General features: G+C 37.6%; 1 protein-coding gene across 1 annotated transcript in view; it reads right to left on the bottom strand.

Annotated features, from left to right (window-relative positions):
• Positions 1-20,876, bottom strand: part of ELAPOR2 (endosome-lysosome associated apoptosis and autophagy regulator family member 2) — a 196,465-nt gene that overhangs the window by 17,874 nt on the left and 157,715 nt on the right. Inside the window, exons 17-19 of the mRNA XM_053553656.1 lie at positions 20,235-20,331; positions 19,388-19,489; positions 1,316-1,442 (exon numbers count right to left, since the gene is read on the bottom strand). Coding sequence (XP_053409631.1) covers positions 1,316-1,442; positions 19,388-19,489; positions 20,235-20,331 — 326 coding nt within the window. The remainder of the gene's footprint in view (positions 1-1,315; positions 1,443-19,387; positions 19,490-20,234; positions 20,332-20,876) is intronic.

Below are 20,876 nucleotides of genomic sequence, written 5' to 3'. Positions count from 1 at the left end.
CATACAGAAAACCCATCTACATCTCCAGTCCTCTGATGCCTACTCTCCACTAGGGTTTCCAGCACTGGTTTTGATTTACTTTCCTCTGTACTTCTTTGCTGGCATTTCAGTGAAATTTGGGGATTGTGCAATGGTATGCATGTAGTCTTGATGCAGATTAACTAGGGCTTTTTCCATACAATACTACCCAAAGCTAGTGCCGCAAAGAAGGCTCTCTCAAACACCACTGACGAAAGTGAAAATTGATATAACCAAAGAAATTTGGTGATTATATATTGAGAACCTTAAAATTTTTCATCTCCTTGGATCCAATTAACTTCTTTCTGGTAATATAGTCTAAGGAAATAATCAAATTTCTAACAAAGATGCATAGTACAAAGTTAACACAATAACTCAGAAAAAGCCAGAAAGGCTAAGTTAACCAGTGTGATGAAAATATTTCCAATTGTATATAAAACCAGCGCCTGGTACCCCATGATTGCATTTAAAAAAGAAAGTTATTTACAAAAAACTGGTTTTAATTTTTTCTCAAGTGTCTAACAGGAAAATTATTAAATCTAAAAACTATATAAATAATGGAATATTTTTCAATAACAAAACAATCATATTTTTAAAAAATTTAATGAGAAGGGATACTTTTAATGACACAGTAAATGTAAAAAGGCAAACAAAAATACATAGGGTAGAATCCCAACTTTATTTAAGAAAACAACATCAACTAAGCAACCAAACAATTACAGAGAAAATACAGACAGCAGAATCTTGATTGTGTATGTATATGCTTTACTTTTTGGACATGCTTCTTGTGGTAAGTCAGTTATACCATCCCCGTCTTAATTATTCCACCTGCATTATATAAACCACATGTTGGTTTAATGGTATCTCCTTTATTTATATAAGCCAGATAAATATGCATAACCTATGTCTCCCTTGCCATGATTTATTTTCCTCAAACCCAGTGCATATCTGCCCCAGTATCTGACAGTTGAGGGACCAAACTTGAGTTTTAAATATACAGTAAAATTTCTGTAAATTGACCAACCAAGGGACTATAAAAAAACTGGTCAACATAAGGAAGGCCCGCTATACTGATATGAATACGTTGTGCATGTCTGATCTATGAAATTACATCAACTTAAGGAGGAGGTCAATATAGGGAGGTGGTCAACTAAGGGGTTCTACTGTATTTTAGTGTCACATTAAGTTAATGATAAGCTTTAGCCATGCTTCTGAACCTGAGTTTCCATTATATGATGCCAGATTAACCAAGTATATTTTCAATGGCACAGTTCTCTTAGATGGATTTGGTCCTTACCTGAAATCCTCTCTTGCAAGCCCCCTCAATCTCATGGAAATCATGCTCTGTGCATAGAGGGCAAGCTTCAGCACTTTCCCACAGGAAATAGAATGCACACCCATCACAGGTACCTGCTGGGCACTTGCTGAAATTAAAAAAAAAAAAAAAAAAATGACAACTTCTATAACACATTCAATCCAATCAACATTTGAGTGCCCACCACGTTCGGGGGAGCACTGTGTGGCTCCCGAAGAAACCCAAGTGGGAAAAAATCTAAAAGAGACAAAACAACAAGATAATACTTTGCACCTATTTGGGTGCTAGAATCAAAAAGACAAATCCTAACAAGTGTTGTGAGGTTGTAGAGAAATCAGAACCCCTGAACACTGGCTGACAGAAATATAAGCTGCTTTGGAACAGTACTCCAGTGGCTCCTCAAACAATTCAACAGAGTCATCCTACAATCCAGCAAGACCACTCCTCCATACACACCCTGGGGCAATGAAAACAAGCATCCACACAAAAACATGTACATGAATGTTCAGAGAAGCATGTCTCATAATAACCAAAAGGTGGAAACAACCTGAATGCTCACCAACAGATGAATGGATAAACAAAATGTAGCGTATCAGTAGAATGCAATGTTATTCCACCATTAAAAGAAATGCAGTACCAATGCATGCCACAACTTGGATGAATCTCAAAAATATGTGAAGTGAAAGAATCTAGCCACAAGATTCAACATATGCTATTCTTATGAAAATCCAGAGTAGGGGAATCTGTAGAGACAGAAATCAAATTGGCAATTGCTTTGGGCCAGGAAAGGAGCTAGCGCACAGGTGATAACTAAAGGGTTTGAAGTTTCTTTTTGAGGTGATAAAAATGTTCTAAAATTGACTGTAATGATGGTTCCAACTTATCTGTGAATATAATGAAAATCACTGAATTGCATTTTCTAAATAGGTAAATTTTTGGATTGTAAATTATATTTCTATAAAGTTGTTTTAAATTTTTTTTCTTTTATTGTTGGGGATTCATTGAGGGTACAATAAGCCAGGTTACACTGATTGCAATTGTTAGGTAAAGTCCCTCTTGCAATCATGTCTTGCCCCCATAAAGTGTGACACACACCAAGGCCCCACCCCCCTCCCTCTTCCCTCTTTCTGCTTCTCCCCCCATAACCTTGTCATTAATTGTACTCATATCAAAATTGAGTACATAGGATTCATGCTTCTCCATTCTTGTGATGCTTTACTAAGAATAATGTCTTCCACTTCCATCCAGGTTAATACGAAGGATGTAAAGTCTCCATTTTTTTTTAATGGCTAAATAGTATTCCATGGTATACATCTACCACAGTTTGTTAATCCATTCCTGGGTTGGTGGGCATTTAGGCTGTTTCCACATTTTGGCAATTGTAAATTGAGCTGCAATAAACAGTCTAGTACAAGTGTCCTTATGATAAAAGGATTTTTTTCCTTCTGGGTAGATGCCCAGTAATGGGATTGCAGGATCAAATGGGAGGTCTAGCTTGAGTGCTTTGAGGTTTCTCCATACCTCCTTCCAGAAAGGTTGTACTAGTTTGCAGTCCCACCAGCAGCGTAAAAGTGTTCCCTTCTCTCCACATCCACGCCAGCATCTGCAGTTTTGAGATTTTGGGATGTGGGCCATTCTCACTGGGGTTAGATGATATCTCAGGGTTGTTTTGATTTGCATTTCTCTAATATATAGAGATGATGAACATTTTTTCATGTGTTTGTTAGCCATTCGTCTGTCATCTTTAGAGAAAGTTCCATTCATGTCTCCTGTCCATTGATATATGGGATTGTTGGCTTTTTTCATGTTGATTAATTTGAGTTCTCTACAGATCCTAGTTATCAAGCTCCGAGTCAAGGGTTGGAAGACAATTTTTCAGGCAAGCTTGTTTTAAAATTTTTAAAGATAGACACAGATAATAACAATTTTAAAAGTTCTAGAAAGGCATCTTGATGGAAATGAAGCCTAAGCTGAGTCTTGAGTATTTGATAGGAGCCAGAATAAAAGTGAACAAGCAAAGGAATTCCTGCCACAGGGATGAAAACGTATGACAAATCAGTAAACGGTTACACATGGGTCACTGTCACTGGATCTTCAGGAGTAAGGCAGTGAATGAGTGGTGGGCATACAAGCAGGAACTTGGTAGTGAAAGGCCTCATATGTTAAGAGGCTGCAATTTCTGTCTAAGGTAATGCACTTAGGCAAAGTGTTTTAGGGAATAGAATGACGCCCAGGACCATGGTCTGTTACAAGGGATGAGAAAGACATAATCACAAAGTTGTTAACATGAAAAAACCAACCAACCAACCATTAGCTCAACACATAGCTTGGTCATACAAATGGTTTTACCCTCCTAGCTTTCCTTAGCTTGATGACTTCCAGAGGTGACTACCTCCACCATTCTGCAGATGATGGATAAGGCCTAGACACAGGGACAGAATCACACCAAACCAATCACAAGTCAGGACTTGGATGGAAACTTTTGGATATTCTGCTTTCTGAGAAGCAGGCCCATTACATCGTCTTGCCCCCTTCATTTTAGCAATAGATAATCACAGCATGGCTGAAAAATTAACCTGCTACTACCGCGTACAGAATTCTTGCTGATTGAAGCCAGAAGCTATTTGGAAAGGATCTAGTGAGAATGGCTGTTTTGTTCATGAATTCATTGAAACTAAGATACTGTTGTCTTAACTTGTCTATTATACTTTCAGCTACCTTAAGTCAAGTCATGTAATTTTAAGCTTTGCCCTGTGAACCTCCTTCAAACCTCAGCTGGTGCTGAATACAGGTGTCCTGAAACACATCATAGCAAAAGGACAGAAAATAATGAGAATCCAAAAACAAACAAACGAAAAACACTGCTTTTTAAGTCTTAACTTCAAATGCCTTTCTAATAACACATGGATGAAAACTATAATCTCCAGTCTGTCAGCAAAGTAAAATGTTATCCTCTTACTTGATTAAAACAGCCCAAGAAGGGCAGCGCCTGTGGCTCAAGGAGTAGGGCGCCAGTCCCATATGCCACAGTTGGCGGGTTCAAACCTAGCCCTGGCCAAAAACCAAAAAAAAAAAAAAAACAAGAAACCGTAGAATACAAACACACTCACAAAAATACCTCTCTATCTAAAAATTAACTACATTTTGAATACCTATTTTTCCAAGGCGTCTGTATGCTATGGACTAAGCAGATATGGTGGGATGTGAATGAAAACAACATCTTTATGACATATTGTAATGGAGGCTTGGTGTTATTTGTCAAAGCTAAGAACAATGGTGAATAGTGATTTTTAGAAAAATGGCTTAACTCTTATCTGCCTTAATTTCACTATTTGTAGAAAGGGAACAATGAATATGTTCAGAGTAAGAAACAGATTTTTAAAAGGTAAGTATGATAAACAGAAACCATGCCACAAAAAATATTACCCCTATGTTCTACCTTCTGTACTGACAAATGCAACTCAAAAAAAATTTTTAATTAAGTAACTATTGAGAAAAATTCTTCAAGAAAACTATTTTGTGATAACAAAGATGTGTAACTTTAAAAATAGTGTTTATCTGATCATTTACCAAAAACTACCAATATGCTCTCCATTTCACATCTCTATCCCCCAAATTATTTTCCTCTTATCTTTTAGACACAGAGAAGTTATTTTGGGAAAGGGGGGAATAAACTGTTAATCTTGGGAAAATACAAGAGTAAGTCTGTTAAAGTTGGAGGAAAAAAGAAGTCAACAAATGAAAAAAAAAAAGGAAAATTAATCAAAGTTGCAGAAACCTCTAAAGAGAAGACTTGAGTTAGAATTCTAACTAGATTTTATTTTTTTTTTAGACAGTCTCCTTCTGTCACCCTTGGTAAAGTGCTATGGCATAATAGTTCACAGCAACCTCCAACGCTTGGGCTCAAGTGATCCTCTTGCCTCAGCCTCCGAAGTAGCTGGAACTACAGTCACCCGCAACAACACCTGGCTACTTTTTAAAGATGAGGTCTCGCTGTTGCTCAGGCTGGTCTTGAACTCCTGAGCTCGGACAATCTGTCTGCCTTGGCCTCCCAGAGTGCTGGGAGTACAGGCATGAGCCACCGTGCCTGGCCTAGACTTGCAATTCATTGTGTGTTTTCCTACAAATAACTGAGCTCCTCCTTCCCCTGCCTCATTTTTGTCATTTGTCAAAATCGAATTTTAGCTATATTGCCTTCACAGGTTGGGTACAATAGATAAAATGAAGAACAATTTTAGATAGTTTAAAGCCCTTCAAAAAATAGAAAAGACTACAAGTAATGCACATCACTTTTTAAAGAACTGATAGAACCACAGAAACTGCAACAACAACAATGAAAAAAATCAAGACACTGACATAATTTATGAAGCCGCCATTAGGTGTCAAAACACTAATGATTCAGTGCCTTTCTTTGGGAGACTTCACTTTTTAAAAGACACTCAAGTTAAAAGTAGTTTAATTTAGAATCAATTCTTTAATTCTTTTAACCCAGTGAATCATTTAAAATACAGAACATCCACATTTAATCCTTTGTTATAAACCTCAGTTTCACAGTTTAAATCAGGCCTTTCCTGTAAAGTGACAAGGATGTATGAGGCAATAATAATTTCAATAGTGCTCTTTTATAGAATGAAAATAGAAAAAAAGTATAGGAGAAAAAACTACTTTTTCCTCCCAAGAGAAGAACAAAAAGGCAAACAGGAAAATAAATGCTTTATTGGCAAATATTTGACATAATTTTTCCTTTGATTACCTGCCTTACCACCAACTCCACCCACTTCCCCCCACTTTTCAAAGCTGGAATGGAAAAGTGCCACTAACTGTGCTTCTTTTATAACTTTTGGTTTATGTAATCACTATACAAACCAGTGAGCAAATGTCTAAAAAGACATGTACTGACATGGTCCTGGAGAGCTGGCCCATGCAAGTCCAGGATTCTGCACGCTTACTAGATGTGCTGTGAATTCTAGGTAGAGAAAAGCCTGATTTGAAGGACAATCAGGTGACTTTGATTTGGTTTTATTGATAAATGAGGACTAGACTTTCCAGTTTCTTTACTTTGCTTCTGGGATTTCCTTATGAATCAGGATGGTCCTGGCAGTATGTAAGAAGTCAAGTTTCTAACTCTTTTTAGGAAGTTAGTTCTCAGATTCTAAAATGGGATACATGGCCTGAAGGATAACTAGACTAAGCAATAAACTAGTTGTGTTATCTTTTAGACAAATCAACTTTCCTAAAGCAGCATCTACTGGGTTCGTATCATAAAGTCATGGAGAAGAATATTTTCTTATGAACTACTATGACCCAATACTCTACCTATTATTAACTATTTGAATACTTTATAAGTCAGAGTAAATTCGTTACACCACAACTTCATTTAAAATACAAAAATCAAAATAAATTTATCTACATGATCAATACATTTCTGACCCTTCTGGATTTTGTCTCAGGAGACTGGGTGTTAAGCTCATGGTCTTGTGTGCCTAGAATATTTATCCATTTGGTTATCCTCTGGGACAAACTATTCTTGCTAAGCTTGTTTCATATGGGGGTTTGGAAGGTTTCTTGGAGCTCTCCAAGGTGGGGTGTTCAGACTGTCATTGGAGAAGCTGTCTCTAACCTGCTCGTGATTCCACTCAGTTTTGGCATCTCAGGAAACCCAGCCTTTCCTTAAGGAGGATGTCTTGTGCCCTCTTATGTATGATCCATAAAACACTACTGCATCTTATTCCAATTTTGTTATTATGTAAATAGCTAATGACTATGTCTTAGGCCATTCAAGCTGCTATAACAAAATACATTAACTTGGGTAGATGATAAACAACTAGTTCTCACAGTTCTAGAGGCTGGGAAGTCCAAGGTCAAGATGTCAGCATATTCAATGTCTGCTGAAGGCTTGTTGTCTACTTCCACATGATGGAAGGGGCTAACTAGCTCTCTGGAGTCTAGGTAATAATGGTACACATGCCATTCATGTAGGCAAAGCCATCATGAATTAATCATTTCACCTCCCAAAGATACCACCTAATACCATCATCTTGAACTTGGTATTAATTGAGATTTTTCAACATGAATTTAGGAAGACACAAACATTTAGATCACAGCAGACACAAGATTGAACACAAGATTTTCTTTACCCAAAGCTGTTAGATCTAGGGTTACAAAATCTATAAATCTCCTACAAAAGCCTCCCTTTCTAAAGATTCTGTCCTGAGTTAATTACCAGAGGATTATCAGATCAAGATTTAGGCAGACTAAATTAACTGACAATCCCTAATTTCTCTTTTTAAAAAAATTAAGTTTTGTCATCCTTATTTCAAAATTGATCCTAAAATTTTATATTTTGAGATTTTTGTATCACAAAGATTATTTGAGTTTAAATCACATAATTTTAGCATTCTGTTTTAGAAATTTTCTGTTTCATGATCATAGTGGCTTTCAGTTGTTTGCACTTGTGCTCATAATGTTTTTTATGTCTTCTTACTTTTTAATGTTCCAAGAACATATCTGGTCTTCAACTTTTGAGTTCAATTGCCTTTTTAAATTTAACTTGCACAGATTTTGATATCAATTATCTGTCTATAAACTGTTCAGAGGAAAAAATAAAAAACAAAGGACTCATTGAACCAATCATCATTCTCTAGCTCTTAGTAACTTATAATGGATAGACTTTCTGGCTTTCACAGTTTTTCCCAAAAGGCCAAAGAAAATGCTACATTAGCATCCATAGATCAGATGACTTTGATAGAGAGGCTCTAAATTGGAATCTCTGGAATAAATCCCTAGAGTGTTTGACCACTAAATATTATCAGACCAGAACTATAAAGCATCCCTTTTGTGAGATACAGTAGTCCCAGAGGCTAAATTCTTAATGAAGATGAATTTGGATTTTGAAGAAGGTTTTGGTAAAACAATTCTAGACTGATTTATTAACTTCCCAAGCAGTTAAGTATTGTCATGAGAGAGAGAGAGAGAAAGAAAGAGAGAGATCATGATTTTCCTCTAACTCAGAACATTAATATAGACCCTGTTTAAAGAAAGATGACTCATTTAAAATAAAGCACCAATAACTTGCAGATCAGTTAAGTTCTCCTCCAGGATAAATGTGATATTTACTTTTGATGTGATTCTTTGCAAATCTCTGCCCTGCCCATGAGGAATGCGAGGGAAAATAATGTCAAGATGAAAGCATGCTGGCATGAAAAAGAACAATAGATACAGTCAGGAAATTATTCCATCTTGATTTTCCCACTCTACAGCTATACAACCTGGGGCTTCAGTGTTCCCTAGTCCATAACGTAAATGGGTTTGACTCAAAAGTTCTCACAGATGCTACAGCGACTCTATTATCAGAGTAAAAATGGCTCCATTTGCCTGCTTTCTAATAAGGTCTTTTTATATTTTTTTCACTAATACACATTTCTCATGTTTTTGAAAGAGCCCTTTGGGCACAAGCTTAGGTCTAAATTCTTCCTGATGAAAGAAGAGTCTTCAGTTCCTCTATCTCCCTAAGATTGTAATTAGTTTTCAGCCACAGGCCAGAGGGGCATCTATTTAGGGATATCAGCATTCTATTATGTTAGTTTATTCTCTGCCCAAGGTATAAGCTGCACTAGAAAATGTCAAAAGTCCACCCCAACTCTTAGATTCCATCTGCCAAAACACAGTACTGTTTCATCCAAAATGTCTCACTCCCTCCAGAGACTCCCTCCCTCTAATTTGGAATTAGAAACCAACTACATTCTCCAGACCAAATAGGCTGGAATTTCCAATTGCAGATGAGTAGGCAGCCAGATAATTTGCTTCTCCCTCTAATTTTTCAGGCAATACACAAAGAACACAAACTTCCTTTTTTCCTGCCTTATTTACTTTCTGTAAAGACATTCTTATTTTTCTGGTGGGAATACAAATTACTACAACCTCTATAGAAAAAAGTATGGAAATTGTTCATAGAACTAAAAATAGAACTACAGCTCAATCCAGCAATCTCACTACTGGGTATCTACCCAAAGGAAAAGAACTATATCAAAAAAAAAAAAAAATCCCACACTCATATATTTATCACAGTACTATTCATGAGAGCAAAGATATGGAGTCAACCTAACTTCCATCAGTAGATGACAGAACACAAAAAATGCAGCATAGAGGGCAGAGACAAGATGGCTAACTGAAGCCAGCTTTCCACAGAGGCTCCCATCCAGGAGAGTTAAAGGACAGAAATTTAGCAAGTAACCTGTTGGATTACAGATGTGCCAAGAGAGAAGGTTGAAGAACGCACATCAACCCCCTGAGGTGAGCTGCGACCCCAAGGATACAAACAAAAGGTACAAAATCCATCACTAAGCAGATGGGAGTCCCCTCCCCCATGAGAACAGCTCAGAGTGCCCCACAAACAAACAAGTAGAGTTCAAATGTCCTCCCACTACACTCCACGGGAGAGACCCTCTAAAAACTGGACCTACCTCCCCTACTAGGGTGCCACAGCATTCTCCTGCCAGCCCTGACCAAAAACTGCAAAAAAAACAAACAAACAAAAAAAAAAACTGTATATATTCTCAACCTGCAATTCTAAGCTCCCAGCACTCCCCTGCACTCTCATTCTGAGGTCTGGAGACCTGCCCTGAGGAGACCAGATACTTGGGTGTTTTCTCGAGACCAGATACTTGGGTGTTTTCTCGAGAGGTATCAGTGCTGATTTTGTGACACGGGAGTGAGAAGAAGAAGGTTGGCTGAGAGGGAACCAAACCAGAGCGGAGGTGCCCCGATGAGCAGAGCACCAGCTGTTTTTTGGCAACAATAGGGCTAACTCCCGGATATTACGAAGCCAAACCCGTTGTCTCCCAAGGCAACCAGAGGAGGCCAGGCATCTTCCCAGGTGGCAACCATGCAGAACAGATCTGGGACGGAAATGTAAGTAAAGGGTTTGCCTGACGTGGTACTGGCCTGGGTGGAGCGTGGGGAATACAAAACATGCACAGAGCTTGGAAATTCCCAGGGCAGGGCTGACCCAGAGGACCGCTTTACTGAGCCTAAAATGCACCCGGCCCTCAGGGGATCGTCAGTCTATAGACAAAGGAAGGCAGGAGGCTAGAACTGACAGCTAACCGAATACAAACCTGCAGGAGCAAAGACAGGGCCTGAGACACAGGCTCTGAGAACTCAAACAGCTTCTCTTCTGCAGGGCAATTTCTCAGGGACAGAAAGAAATTCCCGCAAAGTTGTTCTGTTCTGTTCTGTCAGTAAAATCAATCAGGGGCGGGGCTGGAACTAAGTGAATACCCCCCAGCCTCCATCAAGCACCCGAGGTTGTCAGGCCTCACCTCCCCCTGCTGGATAGAGGCAGAGTGCAGCAGCCAGGCTGAGCAGAAATATATTTCCTTGTGATTCAGGCAGGTGCAAACCCCTGGAGTATCTGTTCACTACAGGCAACTGGGTCGAAACCCTGCGGGACTATCAGTGACTGGCTGCAACAGAGGTGCAAGGTAGGGAAGGAGTCATCAATCTTCCCAGACTGATCTATTTGCTGGGTGTGTCCTCCTGACTCCACGGAGCACTGGAGCAAGCCATGTCAGAGTAGTCACCAGACCCCTGTGATCCAGTTCCCAGAGACCTATTAAACTCTCCCACCTGAGACAGGTGATGACTGAGACAATTGATTTGCACCATTAGAACTGAGCCAATCGCCCAAGGACTATTCAGCTGGTGCCCTGAGTGTGTGCTTGTAGGAAGGTTTGATTTTCCTTTTCCGATTGTTGCCTGTGGGGGGCGGGTGACTTAATTGCTGGTATTTCTCCACAGCTGAGACTTCAACCCATAGTAACTGTTTCACTAGGGTTGAACAGAGACGAGCTGAAAACAAGACAGAAACACTAAACCCCACCACACCAAACAGGTCCCCAGTTTCTCAGGCCATAGCACTGTACGGGTCCTGGACAAAGCTCCAAGGGAAAAAAATCAAACAGTGTCAAACAACTGTGGGGCGGAATCAGCGGAAGAACTCTGGTAACATGAATAACAAAAATAGATCAACCTCCCCCAAGGAAAGATAAGGCAGATGTAACTGAAGATTCCATTCCTAAACAGCTGGCCAAGATGTCAGAAATTGAATGCAGAATCTGGATTGCAAACAAAATTAATAGAATGGAGGAAAATTTGGAATTAGAAATTCGAAGAGCAATTCAAATTCGGAATTAGAAATTCGAGGAGAAATTCAAAAGTTGTCTCAAGAATTTAATGAATTTAAAGACAAAACCACCAAAGATTTTGATGCACTGAAGCAAGAATTTGCAGCCCTCAAAGATCTGAAAAATACAGTAGAATCCCTCAGTAACAGAGTGGAACAAGCAGAAGAAAGGATTTTTGACTCTGAAGACAAAGCCTTTGAATGCTCCCAAACTCTCCAAGAGGAAGAGAAATGGAGAGCAAAAACGATCATTCTCTTAGAGAGCTCTGGGATAATTCGAAGAAGGCTAATATCCGCCTCACTGGAATCCCTGAAACTGATGAAGTGGCCTTGCAAGGCACAGAGGCCCTTCTCCATGAAATTATGAAAGAGAATTTTCCAGACATGCCTAGAGATTCTGAAATTCAGATAGCAGACAGTTTCAGAACCCCAGCACGACTCAATCCCAATCAGACATCCCCCAGGCATATCATAATTAACTTCACTAAAGTTAATATGAAGGAGAAAATTCTGAAAGCAGCCAGATGTAAGAAATCCATTAAACTACAAAGGGAAGAATATTAGAATTACTGCAGATCTCTCTGCTGAAACTTTTCAAGTCAGAAAAGGGTGGCCATTGACTTTTAATCTCCTAAAGCAAAATAACTTTCAACCCCGGATCCTGTATCCAGCTAAATTTAGTTTCATTTATGATGGAGAAATTAAATACTTTAATGACATTAATATATTGAAGAAATTTGCCATAACCAAACCAGCTCTTCAGGACATTCTCAGACCTATCCTCCATAATGACCAGCCCAATCCTCTACCACAAAAGTAAACTCACTCAGAAAATTTTGATCAAACTCCAACTTCCACAGTGGCGAAAGGGTTAAAAATGTCCACTGGACTTTTGAAAAACTCAACACCCAAAATTTTACCAGACTTATCAATATTCTCTATCAATGTGAATGGCTTAAACTGTCCTCTGAAGAGGCACAGGTTAGCTGACTGGATACAAAAACTCAGGCCAAATATTTGCTGCATACAAGAGTCACATCTTACCTTAAAAGATAAATATAGACTCAGGATGAAAGGATGGTCATCCATATTTCAGGCAAATGTTAATCAGAAAAAAGCAGGTGTTGCAATTTTATTTGCAGACACAATAGGCTTTAAACAAACAAAAGTAAGGAATGATAAGAACAGTCACTTCATATTTGTTAAGGGTAATACTCAAGATAATGAGATTTCAATTATTAATATTTATGCACCCACCCAGAATGCACCTCAATTCATAAGAGAAACTCTAACAGACATCAGAAACTTGATTTCCTCTAGCTCCGTAATAGACGGAGATTTCAACACTCCTTTGGCAGTGTTAGATAGATTCTCCAAGAAGAAGCTGAACAAAGAAATATTAGATTTAATCCTAACCACCCAACATTTGGATTTAGCAGACATCTACAGAACATTTCATCCCAACAAAACTAAATACACATACTTCTCATCAGCCCACGGAACGTACTCCAAAATCAATCACTTCTTAGGTCACAAGTCTAACCTCAGTAAAATTAAAGGAATAGAAATTATTCCTTGCATCTTCTCGGACCACCATGGAATAAAAGTTGAACTCAGTAACATCAGAAATCTGCATACTCATACAAAAACATGGAAGTTAAATAACCTTATGCTGAATGATAGCTGGGTCAGAGATGAGATTAAGAAGGAAATTGCCAAATTTTTGGAACAAAACGACAATGAAGACACGAATTATCAGAACCTCTGAAATAACTCAAAGGCAGTCCTAAGAGGGAAATTTGTAGCACTGCAAGCCTTCCTCAAGAGAACAGAAAGAGAGGAAGTTAAAAACTTAATGGGACATCTCAAGCAACTGGTAAAGGAAGAACATTCCAACCCCAAATCCAGTAGAAGAAAAGAAATAACCAAAATTAAAGCGGAATTAAATGAAATTGAAAACAGAAGAATTATACAACTGATCAATAAATCAAAAAATTGGTTTTTTGAAAAGGTCAATAAAATAGATAAACCTTTGGCTAACCTTACCAGGAAAAAGAGTAAAATCTCTAATCTCATCAATCAGAAACGACAAAGACAAAATAACAACAGACTCCTCGGAAAATCCTTAATCAATATTGCAAGAAACGTTATTCTCAGAAATATGAAAATCTGAAGGAAATTGACCAATACTTGGAAGCACATCACCTTCCAAGACTCAGCCAGAATCAAGTGGAAATGTTGAACAGGCCAATATCAAGTTCTGAAATAACATCAACCATACAAAATCTCCCTAAAAAGAAAAGCCCAGGACCAGATGGCTTCACGTCAGAATTCTACCAAACCTTTAAAGAGGAACTAGTACCTATATTACTCAACCTGTTCCAAAATGTAGAAAAAGAAGGAGACTACCCAACACGTTCTATGAAGAAAACAGCACACTGATCCCCAAACCAGAAAAAGACCCAACAAGAAAAGAAAATTACACGGCGGCACCTGTGGCTCAGTGAGTAGGGCACTGGCCCCATATACTAAGGGTGGCAGGTTCAAACCCAGCCCCAGCCAAAACTGGAACAACAAAAAACAAACAAACAAACGAAAAGAAAATTATAGACCAATATCACTAATGAATATAGATGCAAAAATAAAACAAATTATATATCATGACCAAGTCAGTTTTATCCCAGGGTCTCAAGGCTGGTTCAATATACATAAATCTATAAGTATAATTCAGCACATAAACAAATTAAAAAATAAAGACCATATGATTCCCTCAATTCATGCAGAAAAGCTTTTGATAATATCTTGGATCCCTTCATGATTGGAGCACTTAAGAAAATTGGTATAGAAGGGACATTTCTTAAATTGATAGAGGCCATCTACAGCAAATCCACAGCCAATATCGTATTGAATGGAGTTAAATTGAAATCATTTCCACTCAGATCAGGAACCAGACAAGACTGCCCATTGTCTCCACTGCTCTTTAACATTGTCATGGAAGTTTTAGCCATCGCAATTAGGGAAGAAAAGGCGATCAAGGATATCCATATAGGGTCAGAAGAGATCAAACTTTCACTCTTTGCAGATGATATGATTGTATATCTGGAAAACACCAGGGATTCTACTAGAAAACTCTTAGACGTGATCAAGGAATACAGCAGCGTCTCAAGTTACAAAAATCAACATTCATAAATTGGTAGCCTTTACATATACCAACAAGTCAAGCTGAAAAAGCAGTTAAGGACTCTATTACATTCACAGTAGTGCCAAAGAAGATGAAATATTTGGGAGTTTATCTAACTAAGGATGTGAAAGATCTCTATAAAAAAGAACTATAAAACTCTAAAAAAAGAAATAGCTGAAAATGTTAACAAATGGAAAAACATACCATGCTCATGGCTGGGACGAATCAACATTGTTAAAATATCCATACTACCCAAAGCAATATACAATTTTAATGCAATCCCTATTAAAGTTCCACTATCATACTTTAAAGATCTTGAAAAAATAATACTTCCTTTTATATGGAATCAGAAAAAAACTCAAATAGCCAAGACATTACTCAGAAATAAAAACAAAGCAGAAGGAATCAATCACACTACCAGACCTCAGACTATACTATAAATCGATAGTGATCAAAACAGCATGGTACTGGCACAAAAAAACAGAGAAGTAGATATCTGGAACAGAATAGAGAACCAAGAGATGAATCCAGCTACTTACCGTTATTTGATCTTTGACAAGCCAGTTAAAAACATTCAGTGGGGAAAAGATTCCCTATTTAACAAATGGTGCTGGGTGAGCTGGCTAGCAACCTGTACAAGACTGAAACTGGACCCACATCTTTCACCATTAACTAAGATAGACTCTCACTGGATTAAAGACTTAAACTTAAGACATGAAACTATAAAAATACTAAAAGAGAGTGCAGGGAAAACCCTTAAAGAAATCGGTGAGTATTTTATGAGGAGGACCCCCCTGGGAAATTGAAGCAGCTTCAAAAATACACTACTGGGACCTGATCAAACTAAAAAGCTTCTACACAGCCAAGAACACAGTAAGTAAAGCAAGCAAACAGCCCTCAGAATGGGAGAAGATATTTGCAGGTTATGTCTCTGACAAAGGTTTAATAAGTAGAATCCACAGAGAACTCAAATGTATTAGCAAGAAAAGAACAAGTGATCCCATCTCAGGGTGGGCAAGGGACTTGAAGAGAAACTTCTCTGAAGAAGACAGGCACACAGCCTACAGAGACATATGAAAAAATGCTCATCATCTTTAATCATCAGAGAAATGCAAATCAAAACTACTTTGAGATATCATCTAACTCCAATAAGATTAGCCCATATCACAAAATCCCAAGACCGGAGATGTTGGCCTGGATGTGGAGAAAAGGGAACACTTCTACACTGCTGGTGGGAATGCAAATTAATACATTCCTTTTGGAAAGATGTTTGGAGAACACTTAGAGATCTAAACATAGATCTGCCATTCAATCCTATAATTCCTCTACTAGGCATATACCCAGAAGACCAAAAATCACATCGTAACAAAGATTTTGTACCAGAATGTTTATTGCAGCCCAGTTCATAATTGCTAAGTCATGGAAGAAGCCCAAGTGCTCATTGACCCACAAAGGGATTAATAAATTGTGGTATATGTACACCATGGAATATTATGCAGCCTTAAAGAAAGATGGAGACTTTACCTCTTTCATGTTTACATGGATGGAGCTGGAACATATTCTTTTTAGTAAAGTATCTCAAGAATGGAAGAAAAAGTATCCAATGTACTCAGCCCTACTATGAAACTAATTTATGGCTTTCACATGAAAGCTATAACCCAGTTATAACCTAAGAATAGGGAGAAAGGGGAGAGGGAAGGGAGGGAGGGAGGAGGATGGGCAGAGGGAGGGTGATTGGTGGGATTACACCTGTGGTGCATCTTACAAGGGTACATGTGAAACTTAGTAAATGTAGAATATAAATGTCTTAACACAATAATGAAGAAAATGACAGGAAGGCTATGTTAACCAGTGTGATGAAAATGTGTCAAATAGTCTATAAAACCATGTATGGTGCCCCATGATCACATTAATGTACACAACTATGATTTAATAATAAAAAAAATGCAGCCTATATACTATTTAGCCATAAAAAAGGACAAAATGTCTTTTGCAGAAACATGGATACAACTGGAAGTCATTATCTTAAGTTAAACAAGCCAGGCACAGAAAGACATATTCTCCCTCATAGTAGGTGCTAAAAAATATGCCTACATGGACATAGAGAGTAGAATGATAGACAGTGGAGAGAGAGTCAGATAAGAGAAGGTGAATGCTGAGAAATGATGTACCACAGGCATAATGTAAGTTAATTGGGTGAAGGATACCCTAAAAGCCCTGACTTGACCACTGTGCAATCTATGCATATAACAAAATTGCACTTACACCCCACAAACATATGTAAATTTAAAAGAAAAGGGAAAAAGAGACATTCTAATTTTCCCCAGGCTGGGGAACTTATGACATTTTCTCAGGACACCACGATATAGAGCCCCACCCAACACTCGTATTGCTAAGTTGCCTGTACCCGGTTTGCCAAGATTCGTGACCAAGAAATGAGAATTCCTGGGGGTGGCATCCCTTTTGCACTCTGAGACTTCTTGGTCAGCATATGAAGCTTCTCAAGACAATGGTCTAGTTAGCATCTCCCTCTCCACCCCTTGGAGGTCTTAATGATTAAGAAAAAGAAAAGAAAAGGTCCTCTTTAAGAGTAGCCTGAGAAACTTGGTTCTGTTAAGACTATTTTCCAGTTAGTAGGAAATCTTTATTCAGTCCTACAGCTAAAAATATTTCTATTTCAGAACAAGCTGCTGTTTCTCATATTCTGATCCCCGAGCTCCCCCTTGTGCCTTGATAGGAAACTGACTCAAGAAAGAAAGGTCAACACATTTAGACTGTGGGGTTCACCCTAGAGCAGTGGCCCACACACTTTGATGTGCATCAGAATTGTAAGTAAAGGTTTATCAAAGTATGGGTAAAAAATTCTACTCTGTAGACCACAACACATTAAAATTATCTTTTCAGAAACTAAAATTCAGAGCAAAGTTCAAGAATTTATCTCAGAAAAAAAAAGTCAAATTTCCAAAATGTGGGTTAAGACAAATGGTTCTCAAATTTTAATATGCATCAGAATTACCTTGTGTTTTTTTAAAAAATTCCTATGCTCAATGTACAGAGATTCTGTAGGTTTTAGGGAAGGCCCAGAAATTACTTTTTAAAATAAATGACACCCCAAGGTATTCTGCTGAAAAACCCTGGCAAACATAGTTAAGTTTGTAAGTAGCAGGTTGCTGGAGGTCAAAAGAGAAACTTCACTTTTCCTCTCCTCCCCGTGAAAAAGTCAGTTTCTAGGTGGCATCATTTAACCCCAGGAGATTATTTTCCTTTTTATATTAAAATCTCAGAAAACACTTTAGGAGAATTAGAGGGATATATTTTCTAAAGGAGGGACCTAGTTGGATGAGGCTTCTGAAGTTATTCAAGTAGACTCCTAGAAATAAGACCCAGAGATGTTAATTGCCTGATCCAAAAAAAAAAAAAAGAACCTCAGAAGTTTTATAGTACATAGAGCAAACACTTGAACTCAAAGCTATATGATGGAATATCAGAGGATAAGGAAAGATGCAGGCCTTTATTCCAGGAACCTCTGCACAAAGTGTATGGGGAGCTGAAGTCCTTGAGCACCAGACCGCCTCTGCTCCTTTCTCTGGTGTCTACTGCCTTTTGGTACATACCCCTCCAATCACACTCTTCTCTCTCCTCGGATAGGTCAAAAGAGTAACTAATTTACAAACCATGAGAAACTGAAAACACAGTTGTGAGGGGTGAATGCCAGTGTGTCTTACACCCCAAAATGAGCCCCAAACACTCTGCCAACCACTGTAATTATTTTTAGGACACACAAGTAGTTGAAGCAATGTTCAGATCACTGATTTACAAACCTGAAGTGACATAAACAGGATAGCTGAAAGTTTCTCCAAGGTTACTGTGAAACTACCAAAAGCAAAATTAAGTCACTCCTTGTCTTTTTAAAATATAGACTTTTGCTAGTTTGATGGGAAAAAAATCTCAAACAATGATCAAAGGTAACTTAACCTTACAAAGATTAGAATTAAAAATCAGAAGACATTTAAGTGTCATTCACAAAACCTATGTTTAAGTTCACAATTCTTCTGAGTCCATGCAATTATTTATTTTCTGCTAATGTTACAAATACATATGAACTATACTGATCATACTAATATGACCTGTATTATGTATTGCACATGTCAAACTTATTAGGTGATTCTGCCAGCATTAACTTAAAAAAATAACTGAAGAACTGGAAATAGATCATATAAATTATCTACCCTGGGCCCTCATTCCCTTCCAGAGAAAGAAATTGTGACTCAGAAGTTAGATTAGTTCATGTAGATCACCCTGCTAGTTAGGTGTTGATCCAATGTTATAATCTAGGAAAGTTTCTGGTCTAGTTTTCAAAGAAACTGAGGCTAAACAATAGGATAAACAAAAGGATACAAGCAATGCAATTAACTTTATGTTGCTTAAATTATTGTCAAGAGAAGTAGACACTGAAGGCAAACAGGACAAGAATGTGTCACTGGGAAGGCTGGAAGTATTGAGATTGGACACAGACCTAGCCCTCATTACAGGAGCTTAGCACATCCCTACAACAGAACCCTGCAGATTCTTTTGGTCTCTTTCTGCATTACACCCATAGAGAACATGTTTTAAAACAGTAAGACACTGGAGAGTTGTGTTGCCTTGTCATAAATACAAATGAGGAATAATTATATGAAAATAAGAATACCTGGGGACTGAAATCACTCCTGCTCCAGGTTTAGCAGGATTACACCTCATTTTCACAGCAGTTGATCGGCCATTAATACAAGATGTTGTAGTTGTGGAAGACCTGTTGTAAGGCAAACAATATTTTAGAAACAGATATAATACAGATTACAAAGACAAGAACACCATGTGAGTAACTGTTCTCATGCTCTATGAACAAACAAAAAAGGAAAATGAATTCAAGTTCACTAACTTAGAATTTTAATACAAAGTCAGCTCATTGACTTTCTCTACTTATGAAATGTTGACTATTTTTCCAGGTAAAGTAAAAAGCTATCATCAAGATATTTAGTAAAGCTAATACAATTTTAATCACAATTATGATCAAAAAAACTTTTTAAAGGAACACAATTATGATCAAAAAAACTTTTTAAAGGATCAAAGAAACTTTTAAATCACAATTATAATCAAGAAAACTTTTTTAAAGGCCTTATCAACTTAGGCTGATGCTTTGATGTGTAAATTATAAATCATTACTGTCCAGATAAAGAAGTAGAGTCTCTTTATTGCCCATTTTAAAAGACCATAAATCTACATATATATGAGAGAGACTATATAAGGCTTTCAAAATACTCCACGTTTCCTACTTTTTACTAAGTCTCTCATTCAAAAACCAGTTACTATTAAGTACAAGCTATATACTAGGAATCTAAAAGTAATATAATCCATTTTCTCAATCATGGTAACTCACTATGCAGTATATCATCATATACAGACAATAAGTATATAAGTGTGCATATATATATATGTATATATAAGAATTCCTTTTGATAAAAACAGTAGTCAAGGGAAGTAGCATCTTCACTTACTTATAAAAGAAATGCACATCTGGTATTTGGCTTGGTGAAACTGAGAACATATCTTCTTTTATATTTATATTTTGCAATGTGGTTTCAACTGTCACTCCTAGAGAGCATTCAAAAAAGAAACTATTAAGCAATATGGAAAAATTAGGTTTATTTAGTCTCTGTATATCTCAATGAAAAATATCTTTACTTCGATGACTATCATTTTACCAGAAATACTGTACTAAATTAACACATTCATGGTAAAAAAAAAGAAATTTTCTAAAGTCTCTAGAATCAAACAGAAAAGATTTTACTCCCTAGCTTTGTAATTTTGCTTAAGTCATTTTGCTTGTCTGGGTTTTATTTCCTGAATCTGTAAAATGCATGCATCATCTGTAATTTAGATGATCTATAAAGTTCCTTCCAGCTCTAACATTTCACAAATCTACTGTTAAAATTTTCATCCTCTCTGGGCAGCCCCTGTGGCTCAAAGGAGTAGGCACTGGCCCCATATACCAGAAGTGGTGGGTTCAAACCGGCCCCGGCCAAAAAATGCAAAAAAAAATTTCATCCTCTGGGAATTTTGTCAGATGAGCTGTGCTATCTTCCTAACTTAGCTTTTTACTCACATTCAATGTAAACACATTTGACAAAGAAAAATGT

This window comes from Nycticebus coucang, chromosome 11 (assembly GCF_027406575.1).
Source record: "Nycticebus coucang isolate mNycCou1 chromosome 11, mNycCou1.pri, whole genome shotgun sequence".
Lineage (NCBI taxonomy): Eukaryota > Metazoa > Chordata > Mammalia > Primates > Lorisidae > Nycticebus > Nycticebus coucang.
The sequence above is the reverse complement of the archived record's forward strand: the minus strand, read 5'-3'. Positions and strand labels throughout refer to the sequence as shown.